Below are 21,406 nucleotides of genomic sequence, written 5' to 3'. Positions count from 1 at the left end.
ATTCACTCTTCCCATCAGTTGGCCATCAGACTCAGCATCTGCTTTGACAGTCTGCACGGCAGAGGCTTTCAGAGGCCCTCTGTGGTAGGTTCCAAGGTTGTTTCCTGTTTTCTTCTTCTGGCTTTCAGAGGTCCTCTGTAGCAGGTTCCTAGGTTGTTTCCTGTTTTCTTCTTCTTCTGATGTCCATCCTCTTTGACTTTCAGGATGGGGATTGAATATTTTAGTTAGGGTCCTCTCTTTTGCTCAGTTTGTTTAGATGTACAGATTTTAGTGGGTTTATTCTATATTGTATGTTTATATGAGTGAGTATATACCATGCATGTCTTTTTGCTTCTGGGACAACTCACTCAGGATGATGCTTTACAGGTTCCACCATTTACCTGCAAATTTCATGATTTCCTTATTTTTCATTGCTGAGTAATACCCCATTGTATAGATGTACCACAATTTCTGCATCCATTCTTCAGTTGAGGGGCATCTGGGCTGTTTCCAGCTTCTGGCTATTACAAATAAAGCTGCTACAAACATGGTTGAGCAAATGTCCTTTTTGTGTACTTGCGCCTCTTTTGGGTATATGCCTAGGAGTGGTATGGCTGGATCTTGAGGAAGGACTATTCCTAGTTGTCTGAGAAAGCGCCAGATTGATTTCCAGAGTGGTTGTACAAGTTTACATTCCCACCAGCAGTGGAGGAGGGTTCCCCTTTCTCCACAACCTCTCCAGCATGTGTTGTCACTTGAGTTTTTCATCTTGGCCATTCTGATGGGTGTAAGGTGAAATCTCAGGGTTGTTTTGATTTGCATTTCCCTAATGGCTAATGAGGTTGAACATTTCTTTAAGTGCTTCTCTGCCATTTGATGTTCCTCTACAGAGAATTCTCTCTTTAGCTCTGTTTCCCATTTTTTAAGTGGATTACTTGGTTTGCTGCTTTTCAGCTTGTTTAGTTCTTTATATGTACTGGATATGAGTCCTCTGTCAGATAAAGGGTTGGTGAAGATTCTTTCCCAATCTGTAGGCAGTCGCTTTGTTTTGATGAGGGTGTCCTTTGCTTTACAGAAGCTTTTCAGTTTCATGAGGTCCCATTTATTGGTTGTTGCTCTTAGAGCCTGTGCTGGTGGTGTTCTGTTCAGGAAGTTTTCTCCTGTACAAATGAGTTCTAGGGTATTCCCCACTTTTTTTTCTAGCCGATTTAATGTGTCTGGTTTTATGTTGAGGTCTTTGGTCCACTTGTACTTCAGTTTTATGCAAGGTGATAAGTATGGATCTATTTTCATTTTTCTACATGTAGACATCCAGTTGGACCAGCACCATTTGTTGAAGATGCTATCTTTTTTCCATTGTATGGTTTTGGCATCTTTGTCAAAAATCAGGTGTCCATATGTGTGTGGGTTTATTTCTGGGTCTTCTGTTCGATTCCATTGATCCACCATTCTGTTTCTATGCCAGTACCATGCAGTTTTTATAACTGTTGCTCTATAGTACAGTTTGAGATCAGGGATGGAGATACCTCCAGAAGATCTTTTATTGTAGAGGATTGTTTTAGCAATTCTGGGTTGCTTGTTATTCCATATGAAGTTGAGAATTTTTCTTTCCAGGTCTGTAAAGAATTGTGTTGGTAATTTGATGGGAATTGCATTGAATCTGTAGATTGCTTTTGGTAAAGTGGCCATTATTCCTATGTTAATCTTGCCAAGTCATGAGCATGGGAGATCTTTCCATCTTCTGATGTCTTCTTCTAATTCTTTCTTCAGAGACTTGAAATTTTTTTCATACAAGAATTTGACTTGCTTGGTTAGGGTTACACCAAGGTACTTTATGTCATTTGTGGCTATTGTGAAGGGTGTTGTTTCTCTAATTTCTCTCTCAGCCCTTTTGTCTTTTGTATACAGGAGTGCTACTGATTTGCGTCCTTAGTGCAGTAGGCAGCGCGTCAGTCTCATAATCTGAAGGCCCTGAGTGGCTATATTATTTTAAGTGAACTTATAACTAAAAAATATATATATATATATAATCAAGCTGGGCATTGTGGTGCATGCCTATAATTCCAACACTCTGAGGGGCAGAGGAAGCCAGATCTATGTGAGTTTGAGGCCAACCTGGTCTACAAAGTGAATCCATGGCACCAAAGTCTACAAAAAAAACCAAACAAACCCTGCATCAAAAGAAGAGAGGAGGAATAAGAGAAGGAGGAAATAAGCAAAGAAGCAAAGAAAGAAAGAAATATAACCAACTCTGTGGAGATTAATGTGTTCATGATTGTACATTTAATGACTTAGTTTTGAAAAAAATGCATACACATATGAAGTTCATTTTATGTCCTAATCCCACACTTTGAGATATAACTAAAGAAGCTAATTTATGTCTATAAAGTAAGCTCACAGTTATTGATGCCCAGAGTGACAAGATGATTTTACTCAATGTTTGAGAAAATACAAAGCTGCAATTTCATATATTTTCTAGAATTTTATGCATTTAATTTCAGGGACAATAGACAGGGTCTATAGTAGCAATGGAGTGATGAACATTGAAATCTGAAAATGACAGAAAGCATGCTAAGATCAATTCAGCTGCAGGAGTAACTACAATATTACTTGTCCCATCTACAAAAGTATGTGTCCTATTTCTAAATGGGGAGCTACAGGGTTCATTTATGTGCTTCTGATAATGAAGTTATTGGAACCAGCATCATAGAGGCCATTCTTTAAGGAACATCAGCAATAATTTGCTGAAATCTAGAGGTGTAAGACTTCAAAAAAAATCTTACCTACAGGAAAAGTCTCATTTATTTGGAGATTACTCCACAAATGCAATTATAGATGTTCTAAGCAATTTAACACAGGGACTTGGAAGAAAACTATTCTATTTGTAAGATTCCACACTTCGGTAATAACAGCACAGCTGAGAGAAAAGAAGCTGAATGCTTTAAATATATTAAATATAAAACAAGCAAAGGCAGATTCCTTAGAACCATGAATGTAGAACACCCCTCCCCTCTGTCAAGGTGGGTTACCTAAGTGAAAAACACTTTAAGAACTTTAGGGAGCAGCCAAGGTATTTATGCCACTTCAGGCTTGGGATCACAAACATAATTAAACTCCTCAAGCAGGCTCAGGAACATAAATGGCTATATTGGGTAGCCCAAGTGTTCATGGTTCTATAGGTCAAACCCACACCATCAAATTCTTTCTTGTCCTTTTTCCTCCTTTTATTCCACTCTGCCTTTTCTAAAGGGCAGCAATCAGATTGCTAATATTTTCTTTTTTTTTTTGTCCAGAGAAATTAACCTGCCTGAAGTATTTCTATTGTGTTTCAAAAGTATGCCTAGACAGTTGTCAACATCACTAGCAAAGTATGATTGAATCACTCTTACTTGTTACCTTCTTACCTGTATGAATTCATTCTACATCCTGAGCATTAGAAGTTGCAATGTGACTTAGGTGAATCAAATGTTGTTTATGTTTTATTTCCTTTTATTTTTTCCATATGAAAGACACACTTCCGATCTTTGAAAGAGAAGCAGCTATTAAGGAATTGTACACCACAAGGAGATTCCGGTATGTTGGGAAAACTGAATACATAATTATATGATGGCATGTTAAAAAAGACAGTAGATTTAATATTATTGCCTTCTACTCAAGACAACTTAAGTAGCACCAAAAAGTAAAACTAAAACAAAACAGCAACAAAAATGAAAAAATAAAATGCAACAAACAAAAACCAGCATGCTTCTGTTTCTATGAGAGATTGTGAAAATATTGACAAAATTTGTTACTATTTCAAAATGACATTATACATATCAATAGACTTATCAAGTAGAATACTAACCTACATTAAGGTTTTAATCCATTATCATTATACATGTTACCTACAAAATATTTCAGGGATTGCACGAATTTGTTATCTTTGTGGGTGGGTCCATCTTTTAAGAACTAAAGCATTTCTCAGGCATGACATAGTTCCACTGAACACTTGTTATATGGCAATCATCTGTGTTTATTTTAGAGGAACTTCTTGTGCTCATGAACTTTTGAGTATGCCAACCAGCAGCAGATGCAGACCACTTATATTCCTGCATGGAGAAGCACCTCAGCCAAGGTGGTTACCTGATCAAGAAGAGCCATATGTCCAGCAACTGCAGGGGCCAGTCAGAGTGCCCATGCCTCTACATGCTCAGGACAATACACCCAAGCCTTTGCAGATACAGGCTCTGGCACCAGGGTGCCTGTATGAGGTAGTTCAGGTATTCATGCCACTACAGATGCAGGTTAAAGCTAAAGCGTCTACACTTCTACTCATACAGATTGAAGCACCTCTCCAACTTAGGAGAGCAGCTAGGGTGTTCATGCCCCTACCTACTCAGGAAAAAGAACCAGAGGTACAGGCCACCATACCCAAAGAACAGCAGGCCCAGCCTGCGGCCTTAGGAACAGAACAGCCTAAAGATCTGGACCAGGTGCCAGAAGAATTTCAGCAGCAAGATAGGGCATCTGAACAACAAAGGCAGGGCCAGGCTGCAGAACAACAGCAGAGGCAGAATCCAGCTCCTGAGCAGCATCAGGAGCAAAACAGGGCACCTGAGCAGCCTGAGGTGCAGGAACAGGCTGCTGAGCCTCCACAAGATGAGATTGAGGATAAGGAACCTGAGTTAGTACAAGTACATGCCCAGGTGGTCCTGCCTTTACTGTCCCAGAACCATCACGTGCTCTTGCCACTTCATTTAGATACACAGCTGCTAATTCCATTGGGAGAACACAATGAAGAGGCACCTCAAGCACAGGCCTGGGCTCTAGAAACCTCACAGGCAGTTGGTGCAATTCAAGCACTGATAGAGGGACTTTCAAGGGACTTGCTTCAAGCACCAAATGCTTGTATCTCGAAACCACTTGGTCCACTGCAAATCTTGATGGAAAATTTGGCTTCAAATGTATTTTATACTCAACCAGAACAGACACGGAAGAAAAAGTCAAGAGTTTCTAGTCTAAAGCATGCACTGGCAAAAAGACTCTCACGCAAGAGGTTCAGGGCAAAGTCATTCTGGAGATGTGAAGACTTTGAACTCTCAGATTTAGAAGCCTGCAGGAGAAGGCGCCAGCGTAGATGGGAGGATATCTTTAATCAACATGAAGAGGAACTAAGACAAGTTCAAAATGTAAGAGATTTTGATATTTTTCCGGAGTGAAAACTACCAATGCTAGCTATTGCTTTCATATTTCCTCTGTGAAAGCAAATGAAATAAATATTCCAGGTTAACCAAAGATTTACTAATTAGCACTTCAAATGAATCGTTCTGAAATCTCTAGATAATTGTGGTCAAAAGGAAAATTTGCTTTAATAATACAACTAGTGGTTTAATGTATCTCTGTAGGAGTTGTACCTTAATTATTAGGGTTTTGTTTTGCATTATTTTATTTTTACCAATTACTCCCTTAGCCAGGAAATGGGTAACTACAAACACTTAAAAAAACTATTTTGACTCTTGAAATAGCCTTAATTTAAAATTCCAAATTTCCTCCATTTTTATTCCTTTAATATGTGACTTTCTGGGGCTCATCATATAAGAGCATTTACTGCTCTTACAGTGGACATAGGTTCAATTCCCAGTACCCCACATGGCAGCTCATAACTGCCTATAACCTTCTGTTTTCCATCAGCTTCTTCACCCGAATTAGTTACTTATTCTTGCCATGGAATGGTGGACTGCACTATTTGTGTAAATTGCATTAATTTGTACTTTGTGATGTTTAAATTGAGGTTAACTTTAGAAAAAAAGTCAGGAATAGAAAGGCGGCTCAGAAGGTTAAGTTTCAGTTCCCAGTACCATGTGACATCTCACAAACTATCTATACTTCCAGTTTCAGAGGATCTTCTGGTCTCCACAGACACTCCACACATGGTGAACAGACATCCATGTTGGCAAACACATCCATACAAATAAATAATATAACATAAGTAAATCTATTTTGAAATCAAAACAAAACTGATTTCCAAAACACTTTGTATACAGTTGTCATATTTATAACTTGTCTTCTTAATGCTCCCATGTTCTATGTAAGGCTTTGATGATGTGACTGCAGAGACCAGGGAACAAGTGGAGCTTAACTTCTCGTTTAGAGACAGTAAAACTTCAAAACTCCTGCATATAGGTGGTTAAAATTTGACAGGCCTTGTTGAATTTTATCTAGCCCTATTAATATGATAATGAATTGTTTATAGGTTTGATAAGCAAATTAGTGAGGTCAGAAAGGATTAGGAGAAAAGTTGTACTCTAATAATTTTCAGTATCCATCTATATAAAAGGAATTATTATATGATGATTAAATGGTTAACCACATGCACTTAGTAACAACTCATGTAGTAATTACAAATGAACCTTTCCTGACTATCTAGATAAATAATAATTTAGGTTTGTGCACATTAAATCAATTAAACAATTGATAATTTCCTGGCACATTTACATAAGAAATTATTTTTAAAATTGAAAGAAGAATGACCCAAAAGGGGAAATGGATGCATCACTCCCAGAATATAAAGAGATAAAAATCATATATAGAAAGGGAGCTATGAATATGAATCGATGATATGTGGCAGGAATTAAGGACTCTAACATGCTAATGGCTATTCTCAGTGAGCTCTCGTAGACAATTAGAGTTAATGGGATTTGCATTAATGGAAAAGACTTATATTTATCCTGGAAATATGCTTAATATTGCCAGCAGAGAATATACTTACTGTCATTGTTTTGAATACATATGTGAGAAGCTATATCAAAATGGATATAAGTCTATAAACAATGACTAACCATCCAATGAGCCTAGTTCTTACATACATATGAATTCATAAAAGAAATAAAATATATTACAGGCAAAGTCGTAGTTCTTTTGATATATTTGAAATTGAATTAGAATTTAGAGACATGTCTAAGTGCTTTGGCTTATCAATTTGAAAAAATATGCATACACTTTCATTACACTTTTTAAGTGGAAGAGATAATAGTGGTTGAATCATTTGATTGAACAATTTCTTTAACTCTGAGAGCTTAATTTAGGAGGAATATTTGTACACGATAACACAAATCTTCAGCCGCTCAGGAAGAAATTTTGGGAGATATAAAAGCTTACTAAACATGAAAGTTGGGTTGTGAATGTGTTAATCAAGCATTAAATCATATTCTCCTTCTGGATCCCATAGATAAACTTCAGGAAACTAACAATTCACATGAAAATAGATGCAAATGTGTATGTGTGTACATGTGCAGCTTTCTGTTGGCAATCAGTACCTTTCCTTAGATTGTAAAAAGGAATCTTAACCAAAAACTGTTAGAAACTACTGGTTTAAATGATTTTTAATATTTGGAAATTAATCATTATGGTTGCAAATTAAGATGATTCTGTCATTCTTATCACTTGCACACCAATCTGACTTAATATATATATATATATATATATTTTTTTTTTTTTCAAAGAACAGAGAAGATGACTCATCAGATAATGATGAAGTGTTTCACTCAATTCAGGCTGAAGTCCAAATAGAGCAATACGCTCAAAATCCTACAGGAAATGAGGTAAATTTCTTAAAATTAATGGTCTCAAGACCACTTTATAACCTTAAATACTGAAAATTCTGTAAAGATTTTTCATTATATCATTCACTGTCTAACTTACTGAAAATTAAAACCAAAAGATTGAGCATTTTAGTCAGGGTCCTCCCTCTTGATTAGTTTCTTTAGATGTAGAACAACTCTGGAAATCAATCTGGCACTTTCTCAGACAACTAGGAATGACACTTCCTCAAGATCCATCCATACCACTCCTAGGCACATATCCAAAAGAGGCTCAAGTACACAATAAGGACATTTGCTCAACCATGTTTGTCGCAGCTTTATTTGTAATAGCCAGAAGCTGGAAACAGCCCAGATGCCCCTCAACTGAAGAATAGATACAGAAATTATGGTATATCTTCACAATGGAATATTACTCAGCAATGAAAAATAAGGAAATCATGAAATTTGCAGTTAAATGGTGGGAACTGGAAAGGATCATCCTGAGTGAGCTGTCGCAGAAGCAGAAAGACACACACAGTAAATACTCATTCATGTAGACATGTAATATAGGATAAACCTGTTAAAACCTGTACATATATTTTCTTGTAATTGATTTGAATTCAAATGCTGTTATATATTACTCACAATTAGCCTTCATTTTTATACTAGTATATTACAATCAACATTTTCATAATTTTGCACATATTTTTCCAAATTTTAATTTTTCTATTAATTACAGTTTATTCATTTTGTATCCCAGCTTTAACCCCCTCTCCGTCATTCCCTCCCAATCCTCACCCACCCTCCCTCATCTCCTCCCTGCCCCTCTCTAAGTGCACTGATAGGGGAGGTCCTCTTCCCTTTCCATCTGACCCTAGTTTATTAGGTCTCATCAGGGCTGGCAGCATTATCTTCCTCTGTGGCCTAACAAGGCTGCTCCTCCCTCCGGGGGGAGGGGGACAGGTCAAAGAGCCAGCCACTGAGTTCATGTCAGAGACAATCCCTGTTCCCCTTACTAGGGTACACACTTGGATACTGAGCTACCATGGGCTATGTCTGAGCAGGGGATCTAAGTTATATCTATGCATGGTCCTCAGTTGGGGAATCAGTCTCAGAAAAGACCCCTGTGCCCAGTTAAAATTAGTCCTTCTGGATCTTCTGTTCCCTCCATGTCATACTAACTCCCCCTTCTTTCATCTGATTCCCTGCACTTTGCCCAAGATTTGGTTATGAGTCTCAGCATCTGCTCTAGATACACTACTACGTAGTCTTTCAGAAGCCCTCTATGGTAGGCTTGTGTCCTGTTTCTTGTTTTTTCCTACTTCCAATGTCCATCACATTTGTCTTTCTAGATGAAGATTGATCATCTTACCCCGGGTCTTCGTTCTTGTTTAGCTTCTTTAGGTGAACAGATTTTAGTATGTTTGTCCTATCTTATATGTCTACTACTCACTTATAAGTGAGTATGTACTGTGGGTGGGTGTGTTTTTGCTTCTGGGATACCTCACTCAGGATGATCTTTTCTAGATCTGACCACTTGCCTGCAAATTTCATGATTTCCTTGTTTTTACTTGCTGAGTAGTGTTCCATTGTTTAAATGTGCCACAGTTTCTGTATCCATATCTCTGTTGAGGGACATCTGGGTTTTTTCCAGGTTCTGGCTATTAGAAATAAAGCTGCTATAACATGGTTGAACAAATGTCCTTGTTGTGTACTTGAGCATATTTTGGATATATGCCTAGGAGTGGTATAGCTGGATCTTGAGGAAGCAGTATTCCTAATTGTCTGAGAAAGAGCCAGGTTGATTTCCAAAGTGGTTTTACAAGTTTACATTCCCACCAGCAGTGGAGGAGGGTTCCTCTTTCTCCACAACTTCTCCAGCATGTGTTGTCACTTGAGTTTTTTATCTTAGTCATTCTGATGGGTGTAAGGTGAAATCTCATAGTTATTAAGATTTGCATCTCCATGATGGCTAAGGAGGTTGGAGCTCAGAAATTTTAGAACAGCCTATCTAACATAGGGAGACCTAATAGGAAATTTTAAAATATATAATAAATAAAATAGAAATTTCTTGATATCAACTTCATAGGAGACATAGAGTAGAATAGTATAATCCATCTATGTGAAATGATATTAGAAAAAGTTATTCAGAAAGATGCCCATCATGCATACTGCAAAACACCTAGTTATATTTGGAATTGCTCCTTAGCCAAACATGAAACACTGACAGGGTTTTTCATTTCTTACCAATCTATTTGTTGAAGTACAGGGACAACTTAGATAAGCCACTTCATAGAGCAAACAATATACGAAGGCTAAGTACAGTTTCTAGGAATTAGAGGAACTTTTTTTTTAATGATATGCTAACTTTTTTTAAGTATAGCACAATGTAATTTCCTCTCTAAAAAGTCTTGGTGGCTTTTTTATTACATGGCAGAATAGTCTGTTGGGGGTCATAACTGAAAATTACTGGGAGTGAACATAGTCCTTTAAAATTACATAAGAATTGGCAACAATCTATGGCTCTGCCTGCCATTGATAAAAGAAAGTATTTTTATTCCCTTGATGTATGCCTAAATTAAATATATGTTGTGTCTTTCGTATTTTACTATATTAGAGTATATGGTTATTAAAACACAAAATAATTTACTTAGAAGCTACAAGTATTTGGTACATTGATTATAACATACTTTCTCAAAGAAACTGTTGAATTTTTGAGTGAATGATAATCTTAGAAAATCTAGAGTTTAGAAAGGTATGAATTTAATTTTTCGGTTTTGTTTTGTTTGTTTTTATTTGTGCTTTGTTTTGTTTTGAGACAGGGTTTCTTTTTTTTAATTTTTTATTAATTACACTTTATTCATTTTGTATCCCCCCATGAGCCCCTCCCTCCTCCCCTGCTGATCCCACCCTCCCTCCCCTTTCTGCATGCATGCCACTCCCCAAGTCCACTGATAGGGGAGGTCCTCCTCTCCTTCTTTCTGATCTTAGTCTATCAGTTCTCATCAAAAGTGGCTGCATTGTCCTCTACTGTGGCCTGGTAAGGCTGCTCTCCCCTCAGGGGGAAGTGATCAACGAGCAGGCCAATCAGATTATGTCAGAGGCAGTCCCTCTTCCCATTACTAGGTAACCCACTTGGACACTGAACTGCCATGGGCTATACCTGAGACAGGGTTTCTTTATATAGCTCTGGCTGTCCTAGAACTCACTCTGTAGGCCAGGCTGGCTTCAAACTTAGAGATTAACCTCTTGAGTGCTGGGATTAAAGGCATGCACTGCCACTGCCAAGCAAGAACGTAAAGTTTTAATTTTTAGTTGAAAAGTAAAGTGGTTTTAGATTTTATTTTGAGCTGTACATTTTTTTAAAAAAGCCATTATCTTTCTCTGGTCTTATGATTACTCAATAATAAAATGAAAATTCTCAATTACAAGATTTCCAGAGTTTATTTCTATACTAGTGTTCTAAGAAACCACTAGAAATTATCCTTAAGTATTTCTAAGGTTATAAGTATAAAATGTTCAGTTTATAAAATAAGTGTGCTTATAAGTTAGATGTTTGGGAAAATATATGTGAAGAAATTGATTTTCTAATAAATTAATAACTCAAAAGTGTTTATATTCATAACATTTATCAAACTATTGTTTGCGTTGCATCTCTAAGGTCCAAGAGAGATCTGCTCCCATCCTTTGCAACCGGGATCGTACTCATCGTGTGAAATTTTCTCCAAGGTATGTATTTCTATTTTCAAATTATTTATTAGTATCTTCAAGATTTAAAAAAGATTGTTTCATTGAAATTAATTTCTGTGTGAAGTCAAAACTAAATTATCATTCACATCATGACCGTTTGGTAAAACTGACTTACATTTAAAAACCTAACTGCAGTGATCCAAGAACAAGATCTTCCAGTAACAGTGTTCATATTAAGTTACATTCTAGTCCATGAAATTCAATTCAATAATTTCCAAACAATTTTGACAATAGAGTAATAGAAGTAATCATAATAATTTATTTGATACTGTTCATTTAGCAATAGGACTTAATAATTATCAGGAGAGTTTTCTTACATATATAACACAATAAAAGGAAAATTATTCATAGTGCAGAAGCTAATGCCACAGAATAGGAAAGTGCAGAGGAATTTTAATCCAGCAATTTGCCTGCTCTGGCAAGGAATCACATGCAAAGACCTTCTAGATCTGTGTGATCTGGCTGGAATGCATATGTACCACATACATTTGATTTCTCGGGTTGAAATGTAGACCCACACCTTTTAATACCTCTGGCTGGAATACAGGTAAATCCTTAGTACACACCTTTAATCCCAAACAATGACATCTAATTGGGAACAAAGAGATGAATCCCAGAAAGATATGATAGGATGACTCAGAGATGGAATAAGCCACCTCTCATGAGGACAAGAAAGAGAGGCTACTTAAGAGCAGTGCTGGGACTATATCACTCCTGGGCATATACCCAAAAGGGTGCGCCGCCATTCAATAAGGAAATTTACTCAACTATGTTCATAGCAGCTTTATTCATAATAGCCAGAATCTGGAAACAACCTAGATGTTCCTCAACGGTGGAATGGACACAGAAAGTGTGGTACATCTACCCAATAGGATATTACTCATCTGTTAAAAACAAGGAAATCATGAACTTTGCAGGCAAATGGTAGGAACAAGTAAAGATCATCCTGAGTGAGGTAACCCAGAAGCAGAAAGACACACAATGTATATACTCACTGATACATGGATATTAACCATATAATAAAGGATAATCATACTAAAATCTATAATCCTTGAGCTTGTTTGGAGGTTCTAGCAGGGGAGTGCAGCTACTCCTTTACCCTTGACTGAAGACCGGTCCTCATCTAATCTGGGAAGGTCATCCTCTTAGACCCAGTGCTCAGCTTCAAGATGCACATGAAGTGGTGAGGGAGGAAGGGGACACCCTCCTAGCCAGCCAGATCACCGAATCAACCCTGTTGATCAATGGGGTGATAGATGTCACAGCCAGATCGCCCTTACATCCAAATCTATAATCTTAAAGAAGCTGAACAATAAGGAAGACCCTAGGAAAAGGCTGAAACATCACTCACAAGAGCAAACAGGATAGACATCAGAAGTAGAAGAAGACAAGGAACAGGACAGTAGTCTTCCACAGAGGACCTCTGAAAGACTTTACCCACCAGGGTATTGAAGGAGATATTGAGACTCATAGGCAAACCTTGGGAAGAGTGCATGAAATCTTCTGGAAGAAAAGGAAGATAGAAAGACCTGGATGGAACAGGAACTCCACAAGGAGACCAACACAGCCAAAAAATAAAAAAATAAAAAAATAAAAACCTAGACCTAGGAGGGTCTCAGAGACCATTCTTCAACCAAGGACCATGCATGGAGAGGACCTAGAGGCCCTGCTCAGAGGAAGCCCATAGGCTGCTCAGTTTCCAAGCAGGTTCCCTAGTAAGGGGATCAGGGGCCTTCTCTGAGATGAACTCAGTGGCTGGCTCTTTTGTTACCTCCCTCTGTGTGGTGCAGCCTTGCCAGGCCACAGAGGAAGATGATGCAGCCTGCCCTGGTGAGACCTGATAGTCTAGGGTTAGATAGAAGGGGAGGAGGTCTTCCCCTATCAGGGAACTAGGGAAGGGGCATAGGGGGAGAAGAAAGAGGGTGGGTGGGAATAGAAGGAGACTAGGGAGGTGTCTACAGTAGGGTTACGAAATGAATAACAAGGAAGGAAGGAAGGAAGGAAGGAAGGAAGGAAGGAAGGAAGGAAGGAAGGAAGGAAGGAAGGAAGGAAGAAAGAAAGAAAGAAAGAAAGAAAGAAAGAAAGAAAGAAAGAAAGAAAGAAAGAAAAAGAAAGAAAAGTACAGGGAGAAAGAGGAGATTTGATTTAGTGCAGTACAGTTGAATATAGTTGAATTCAGTTGAATTTTGCAGTTTAGTTCTGTTCCTGCATTCAATTGTGCAATTCAGTTCCAGTAGTTCAGCGATATTTTTTCAAGGTGAGCATTTCAGTGAGAACCAGAGAGAAGCCAGTTTGAATCAGTCAATTTGGAGAAGAATTTTGATCCATAACAGCTGAGTTGAACTAGCCAGCCCAAATTCAGAAAGAACTAGAAAGAGTGAGTTTATTCAGCAGTAAGTCTTAGAGGTTGAAAAAATTCTAGGCCTAGCTTAGCAGACAGGGGGTGGAAGCTGAAGCCTTCAAGGTTTGGGCTTGCAGAAGATTAGCTTGTATAGAGGTTAGAAGCTTCCAGGACTAGGTCTAGGGGTAGTTATATAGGAACATGAAGGCTCAGCCCAAACCATGTATTCTCACAGATTGGGAACAGTTCTCATCTCATCCCATCATCTAAGGAAATTAAAACAGCATTCACAAGAAAGTCTGAAAGTGTTATGAGTTCAAAATCAAATATATGAATATTATTTTATAAATAAGATAATATATGCAACATAGAAACCATTCATTGTAATTATAATCTTGGTTTCAGTAATTTTCCAAGATTTTGTGTCATAAGTCAGGTGTTCTCTGTAATGCATTATATTTGAAAGACAATTTTTAAAATGAACCAAACTCCCAATGGAGACTGCCCTATGTTCATTAGGGCAGTCATTCACTAAATATTTATTTCTTATGTTAAACATATTAGACCATGCCAATGAGTCAGAAATGCCAATGAGTGCTCAGTGGGAAAGAGCACATAGTTTTAAACCCAATAGTGATCTGAGTTCAGTTCCCCATACCACATAATCAAATCAGAGAACCAACTTCCACAACTTGTCCCTCTGACCTCCACATATGCTTTATTACATACTTGTACTTCCAGGTGCACACGCACACACACACACACACACACACACACACACACAGTGTTTAATCAGTGTTCTAAACAACTTTTGACAATAGTAAATTATTTTTAACTTCACTAATTACAAACTAATCTAGTATTGTAAAACATTTCAAGAAAAAAAAAACAAAATGAAATAAAATTTAAAACTAAAGATACTGCACAGTATGGTCAGATACTAGAGAATTTGTATATGATCAACATATCTGTACAACCTTATTCTTTAAATCTTGTGACTATATCTTCACATGAAACTTGTGGGAGATACTTTTTTTCTGTCTTTCTTTTGGTTTGGTTTGGTTTTCTTTCACAGATGGTTTTAAGAGATGACAACAAAACATCTCAAAATTATTATAAATATATTATATTTATTTTATATTATAAATATATTATATTTATTTTCTATTATAAATATATTATATATTTATTGTATATTATAAATATATTATATATTATAAATATGATTATAAATATATCTTCTTTAAATCTTCTATATCTTTTTAATATTAGTGTCTGTGAGCAGCCTGTTTTGGAAGAAGTTCAGCAGCCCATGGAAATTAGACAGGGGAGTTCTCTAAATCCTCAGAATGGACAAGCAGAATCAGGTATTTGAAACTCAAGTTTCACCATATGCCTAGTATTTAACAGTATATGTTTTAGAAGTAAAGAACAATTTCAAGAAGGAATGAATGAAATATTAGGAAATCCAAGTATTATTATGACAAGAAGTGATTTGATTTGGTGTTTGAGTGACTAATTTTACCTCTGAGAAATGGGAAATCATCATGTTATTAAGTTCCTATACAACATGAGATAATACATGAAAGAACTTGCAAAACTATTCTTCAACTAGCCAAAATTTATTAGGCTAATTTTACAACATTAAGTAAAATAATTGTGATAATAAATTTCACTTGTCATTTTTTTATCTCTTGAAAATATGACATTTACAGCAATACTGTTTCTTAAATGTTATCAACTGATAGCTTTATTCAAAATATATGAAAACTTGGTTGATCAAGTTATATTAAGGTAGCTTCTCAAATAGTGGTATCGCTTTCCATCTAATATTTTATTTGTGATGTTTATTTAAAAGACTTTGAATTTATTGTACATTTTAAAACATAGAAAATTCAAAAATTGTGCATTAGGTCATAAAATTTGACATTTTTTACCTTTTAGTATGCAAGATATGTTTAACTAGAAGACATTTTGTGACCAAGCTGTCAAATTATTTATAAAAATGTAATATTCAGATTTTTCTTAATCTCTGTATCAAAAGGGAAATAGCAGACCAGCTATTCAAGCACCTGAATTTTCAAAACTTACTCCAGCTTAGTAAAGTAATGTAATGAAAGAATTATTTTCATAGTGTATTTTCACATAGGATTGTTCTGAAAAGACAAGGCAAAATATGGGGTACTTTTTTCTTCTGTTTTAGTCAGGTATAAATTTGCTACAACATGGCAAACACATAAATTTTATGGTCCACTCACTTGCCTTTTTGAAATAAGATAATTCATCAACATTGATAAGAAAAAGAGGCAGTACTATCTCTGTATATAACGGCCAAACCTTTCAGGTCTAAGAATCTGTTATGTGTATGACACAGACCATCTGAGATTCCCAGCAAGTTTGATTTCTTCATAGAAGATATCTTCTCACTGTAATCACTGACTCTCAACCTTTATAGTTTGACTACTTCTACTCTAAAAAACTTGAAAGAATTACTTCTTGAATAAATAATGAATAGCAAAGTTACAACTTTACTAGAAGGCAAGAATGTACATCCTATGATATGGAGTAAAACATTTTAAAAAGATAATAACACTTACAAATGCAAGGGGTTATTTGTAGTATCTAGACTTTGGCTATGTATAGTTAGTTTTCAGATAAAATAATCCAGTAGTATATTATCCTTAATATACGTAGAAATAAACATGGATCCTGTATTCTTTTGGGAAACCTTCTAAAAATAAATATGTTCACCTAGACTCCACTGATTTCCCAGCCTACTAAATATTCTCGTTGAATTTTAATACAACTTATTATTTACCACATCATAGATTTCAAAACCTATACTGACAAGTTGAATGAAATTGTATTTTAAATAGAAATATTACCCAAATGGAATTATGCTGTCCAATGCGAGAGTAAACAGCAATACCACATGTGATTATTAAAATGAAAACTAAAAACAAAAATTCAATAAATATTTTAACAGCCTATTTTTTCAGGTGAACTGAACACATTTTAAATGCACAGTAACTTCCCTATTAGTCCAGTGGTTGGTATTCAGTGCTCTAAAATTGTCATTAGCCATATAGGATAGATCAGGCACAGAATAATTCTATCACTGCAGAAAGTTGTTTCCCAAATCATTATTATAAAATTTCCAGCTTTATGAAACATAGTTAATTTTTATAATTTAACTATTTGGGAATAATAACTTGGTTAGAACTGAGGAGGTTTACAATTGCAGTCTACTTTTAATAATTTTTCATCTTCAAATTACACCTTTGACCTCTTTACTACTGTATGAATACTGGCACTCTCAGTCCTTCCTGTTTATCATTCTTTGATTTCTAATGGACCTATATGCATGCCAGTCTTACTGTATACCTTCTTACATAGATAGATTTTTTTCAAGTATACAATAACTATCTAAGAAAAAATTGCCTTGTAGGTCTATAGCATGAACAAAACATGAGCTTGCTAGTATCCTTGAAAGCAGAATGCAGAATTGTGGTCACATGAGGTTTTAATGTAAGGTGATGTTTCTGAAAGGGAATTACAAAAATTGGAAGAAAAACAGTAAGATATTGAATTGATTTACTACAGAAATAGAAGCAATTGTGAAATCTCTTTTCACTAATGTATTTTTGGCATTCCCTAGAATCATCTTCTGAAGAGGAGAGTCCTGTGACTAGGAGGAAGTCTCAGTCATCACCGCCTTATTCTACTATTGATCAGAACTTACTGATTGATATCCACGTAGGTTTATATCATGATGCACTTGTATCTGTTTTTAATACCAAGATGGTTTCACCTATTCTTTCTGACCTTAAAACACTAAAGTTAAGGGGTAGACAGATGGCTCTGCACGTGTTTCTTTTTCGGAAGACAAGAGTTTGTTTTCCAGAATTCATATGATGCTTCATAGTCATCTGTAACTCCAATTCCAGAAGACCTTTGTATATGCCAGCCATGCACAAGATGCACATATATTGCATTCAGGCAAGCACTCATACACATAGGGAGGTAAAAGAGTTTAAATGTGTCACATTAATGTTTATTAAAAAGATCATATTGTTGGACAAGTATTCAGTATACAAAATTTTGAAGTTAAAATTGAAATAGGGAAAAGGCACTTCTGACCAAAAAATATTATATTTTAACATTTTTGTTAGAATCTGTTGATGAGAGGTGCTAAAAGTACTTGTGCAGAATACTCAAGTCTCTATGTTCAATCCTAGTATCGTTGAAAATAGAAATAGAATATGTAGGAAAGATACTTTTAGAAACTAAGCTATGACCAAGAAGCGCAAGTTACACTTTCAATTTTTGCCTAATAGTATTTCTTAGATAATGAGACAAATAAAATATCAGTAAAAAGTAATGTCTTTTGATTGTATAAGTAAAAGCCCTCCCTAAATTTTGCAGTGTGCTTTCAGATCATATTATGTAATTTTAATAATAGCCCCACACTATCATACACATGTCTATGCCTACCATTAGAATTGCATTTGCATTCATTTGCTTTTTGGAGGCATTTGAAATAATTTAAGATAGTATATGGTCTGTGCAGACAAAACTGGGAAAATAACATATCTATTTCATGAGCTATACCTTAATCTCAGTGTTAGGATAAAACAAAAGGAAAGAACTGACTGTCTAGAAACACAATTCTCAGCATCAAAAGCAAATGTCTACTCCTCAACAGGCAAGTAAGGTTAATAAAACAATGAGTAATTTGTGCTGTGTGATCTACAAAGTCCCCTAATAACCACTAATGTTTGGGTTTGTGCAACTCATATTCACTAAAATATTTGTTCTATGTATTGAGTGGACATCTTTGTTTCAATAAAGATTATCATTTTAACATGTTTTTAAAATATCATTTTGGAAACTGCCAATACCTTAAAAAAGAGAGAGAGAAAGAATGAGAATTTATTAGAGACTACCTTAACCTTTCTTGTGCACACAGGTTCCAGACGGATTTAAAGTGGGAAAGATATCACCCCCTGTATACTTGACAAATGACTGGGTAGGCTATAATGCACTCTCAGAAATCTTCTGGGATGAATGGTTAATTCCTGAACCTGTCATTCAGCCACCTGAAGAAGATGGTGATTATGTTGAACTGTATGATGCTGATGCTAATACAGATGGTGAGGAAGAAGATTCTAATGATGCTTATGAAGAGAATAGTGACCACGACAATGATGAGGATGGCTTGAATGACCAGGTTGATGAGGCAAATGCCCATGAAGACCATGTTGATGGTGACTTCAATGATGGCTCTGTTCATAACATAGATGATAATGCTGGTGCTGTTAACAATGATCCAAGGTTGGTTTCTCTCTATTATTATTCTATAGATGCTTATGAATTCTTAACTAGTGTTATATTTGCTTTATTTCAAAATATAACATAACATTAAGAGAATTAATGAATTGTACTTACATATTGGTAAATGTTCAGTATTGTAATTTTAAATTGTCTAATGCAGAACACTTAATTCTGAATTTATATCAAATTTAGTTACAGTTATTTATTAATTTCTTGATAACTGAAATTGTCTGGGCGTTCTCTTAAAATAATGCCACTAAATCTCTCTTCACTATAAAATCACAATGAGAAATGGGGTAAAATATGAAGTATTCTACTACTATTTGTCAGCATGACTAAGCATTTCCCAGAGAGTTGACATTTTACCATGTATATGATCAACTTAAGATGATCTTTATTCATTTAATTGGTGGAAAAGTTAGCAAAAGATCTTTTGGATTTTCTTCCACAAATAAAAAATCTACAAAGAATTCTATTTTCACACAGTTATTCTTTGAATAATCACCATAAGGACATATGTTTAATATCATAGTCCATTTAAAACAAGGTACTGACATATTAAAAATTAGCATTTATAAACCCGGATTATGTGATTATCTTACTTATCTTCCAACATATAAAGTCTATATTAATTGAACTTTCTGGTGAAAGTAGTTGCCCTAAGGTCTATAGCAGGACTGTTGGTATACATGTAAATAAATGAAAGCATGTGTTAAAGTTAACATATCTTGACCACTGAAAAAATATTCTAATATCACTGTGAGTTTAATAATTAACGTAACTGAAATTTATTAATAAATTATCCAATTATTTAAGAAAATATTATATTCTGTAGCTAAGCTATCATATGTACCTAACAACAAAATGCAGTTCTTTTCCCTTTGTTGCCACAATGATGACAAAGACTTTACAGCTTTAGTTCAGTCTTTAGTATTGGCAAAGTACTGGAGAATTTTTCATGTATATATAAAAGCAAAAGCATTCACAAAAAGCAAAAACATTCCTGAGCATAATGTGTGTGTATATACAAAAGTTTTACTTCTCTTTCGTTTTCTGGCTTTAATTTGCATTTTTCTTGAATGGTCATCTTTTATCAATGTGTCCTTGTTATCAGGGCAGAAGATTACAGAAGAGGAATCTTGAAGCAAGCTGGTGGTGATGAATGTGAATCTTTCAGAGACTGTAGAAATGATGGAGCCAAAAGTAACTGTGGAAACACTGCCAGTGGAACAAGTGCAGCCTTTGGAAACCAGGAAGGACATGGAGCCAGTATGGGCAATCAAAGAGGTAACAGGGGAGTTAATGGAAACAGCGAAGAGAATGGAGCCTGTGGATTCTATAGAGAAGGAACCGACTCACAAAACAATGGCCCGGGACTGGCTCAACAGGATTTTGGTCATGAGCAAGAGGTAATGAAGCATTTGAAACTAAGAATATACTTCTCTTATAAATGTATGCTGGCACATGATATGTAGCATTACAGCTATTCAACATTGATTATAACCTTATATCTTAAATCCTGAAATGATTTAAATTATAAGCTCTTGGGATCATTACTACAGACAACTTGATGGTTCACATAAAATTTCAAGGAGGAGGTGATTTATTTTGTCATTTTAAGTAAGATAATATATTTGAGATAGTATTTCAAGGAAGTGGCAATATTCTTTATAACTATAGAATACAAATACTGGACTTTTCCATGTTAAGTATTCAAATTGCCAGAAGTTTGGACATGTACAATATTGTGAAACTATTATTTTAATTTTAATATTAATTACACTTTATTCACTTTGTATCCCAGCTGTAGCCCCCTCCCTCCTCCCTTCCCAGTCCCACCTTCCCTCTCTCATTTCCTCCTATGCCCCTTTCCAAGTCCACAGATAGAGGAGGTCCTCCTCCCGTTCCATCTGACCCTAACCTATCAGCTCTCATCAGGACTGGCTGTATTGTCCTCCTCTGTGGCCTGGCAAGGCTGCTCCCTCATCCAGAGGAGACAGTCAAAGAGCCAGCCACTGAATTCATGTTAGAGACAGTCCCTGTGCCCCTTACTAGGGAACCCACTTGGATATTGAGCTGCCAAGGGCTACATATGAGCAGGGGTTCTCGGTTGTATCCATGAATGGTCCTTGTTTGGAGTATCAGTCTCTGCAGGACCCCCTGGGCCACGTTTTTTTTTTTTTTTTGTCCCTGTTGATCTCCTTATAGAGCTCCTGTCCCCTCCAGACCTTCCTGTCTCCCCTTCTTCCATAAGATTCCCTGAACACTGCCCAACATTTTGCTATGATTCTCAGCATCTGCTTTGAAACCCTGCTAGGTTTAGTTTTTAATTAATTCCCTGTGGAAGGTTCCTGTCCTATTCCTTGTCTTCTACTTCCGATGTCTATCCTAATGGCCCTTCTGAATGAGGATTAAGCCCCTTCCCTAGGGTCCTCCTTGTTTA

The 21,406-nt window shown here is 36.0% G+C and overlaps 1 protein-coding gene across 1 annotated transcript in view; it reads left to right on the top strand.

The window, feature by feature from the left end:
* The window catches only part of Nrk (Nik related kinase), a 135,474-nt gene that overhangs the window by 87,896 nt on the left and 26,172 nt on the right, over positions 1-21,406 (top strand). The window contains exons 12-19 of the mRNA XM_055607309.1: positions 3,489-3,552; positions 4,001-5,147; positions 7,461-7,559; positions 11,200-11,267; positions 14,902-14,996; positions 17,288-17,385; positions 18,599-18,963; positions 20,078-20,372. Coding sequence (XP_055463284.1) covers positions 3,489-3,552; positions 4,001-5,147; positions 7,461-7,559; positions 11,200-11,267; positions 14,902-14,996; positions 17,288-17,385; positions 18,599-18,963; positions 20,078-20,372 — 2,231 coding nt within the window. The remainder of the gene's footprint in view (positions 1-3,488; positions 3,553-4,000; positions 5,148-7,460; positions 7,560-11,199; positions 11,268-14,901; positions 14,997-17,287; positions 17,386-18,598; positions 18,964-20,077; positions 20,373-21,406) is intronic.

Source organism: Psammomys obesus, unplaced genomic scaffold (genome assembly GCF_907164565.1).
Source record: "Psammomys obesus unplaced genomic scaffold, mPsaObe1.curated_primary_1811, whole genome shotgun sequence".
NCBI lineage: Eukaryota > Metazoa > Chordata > Mammalia > Rodentia > Muridae > Psammomys > Psammomys obesus.
This window is presented reverse-complemented; position numbering and strand designations above follow the sequence as displayed.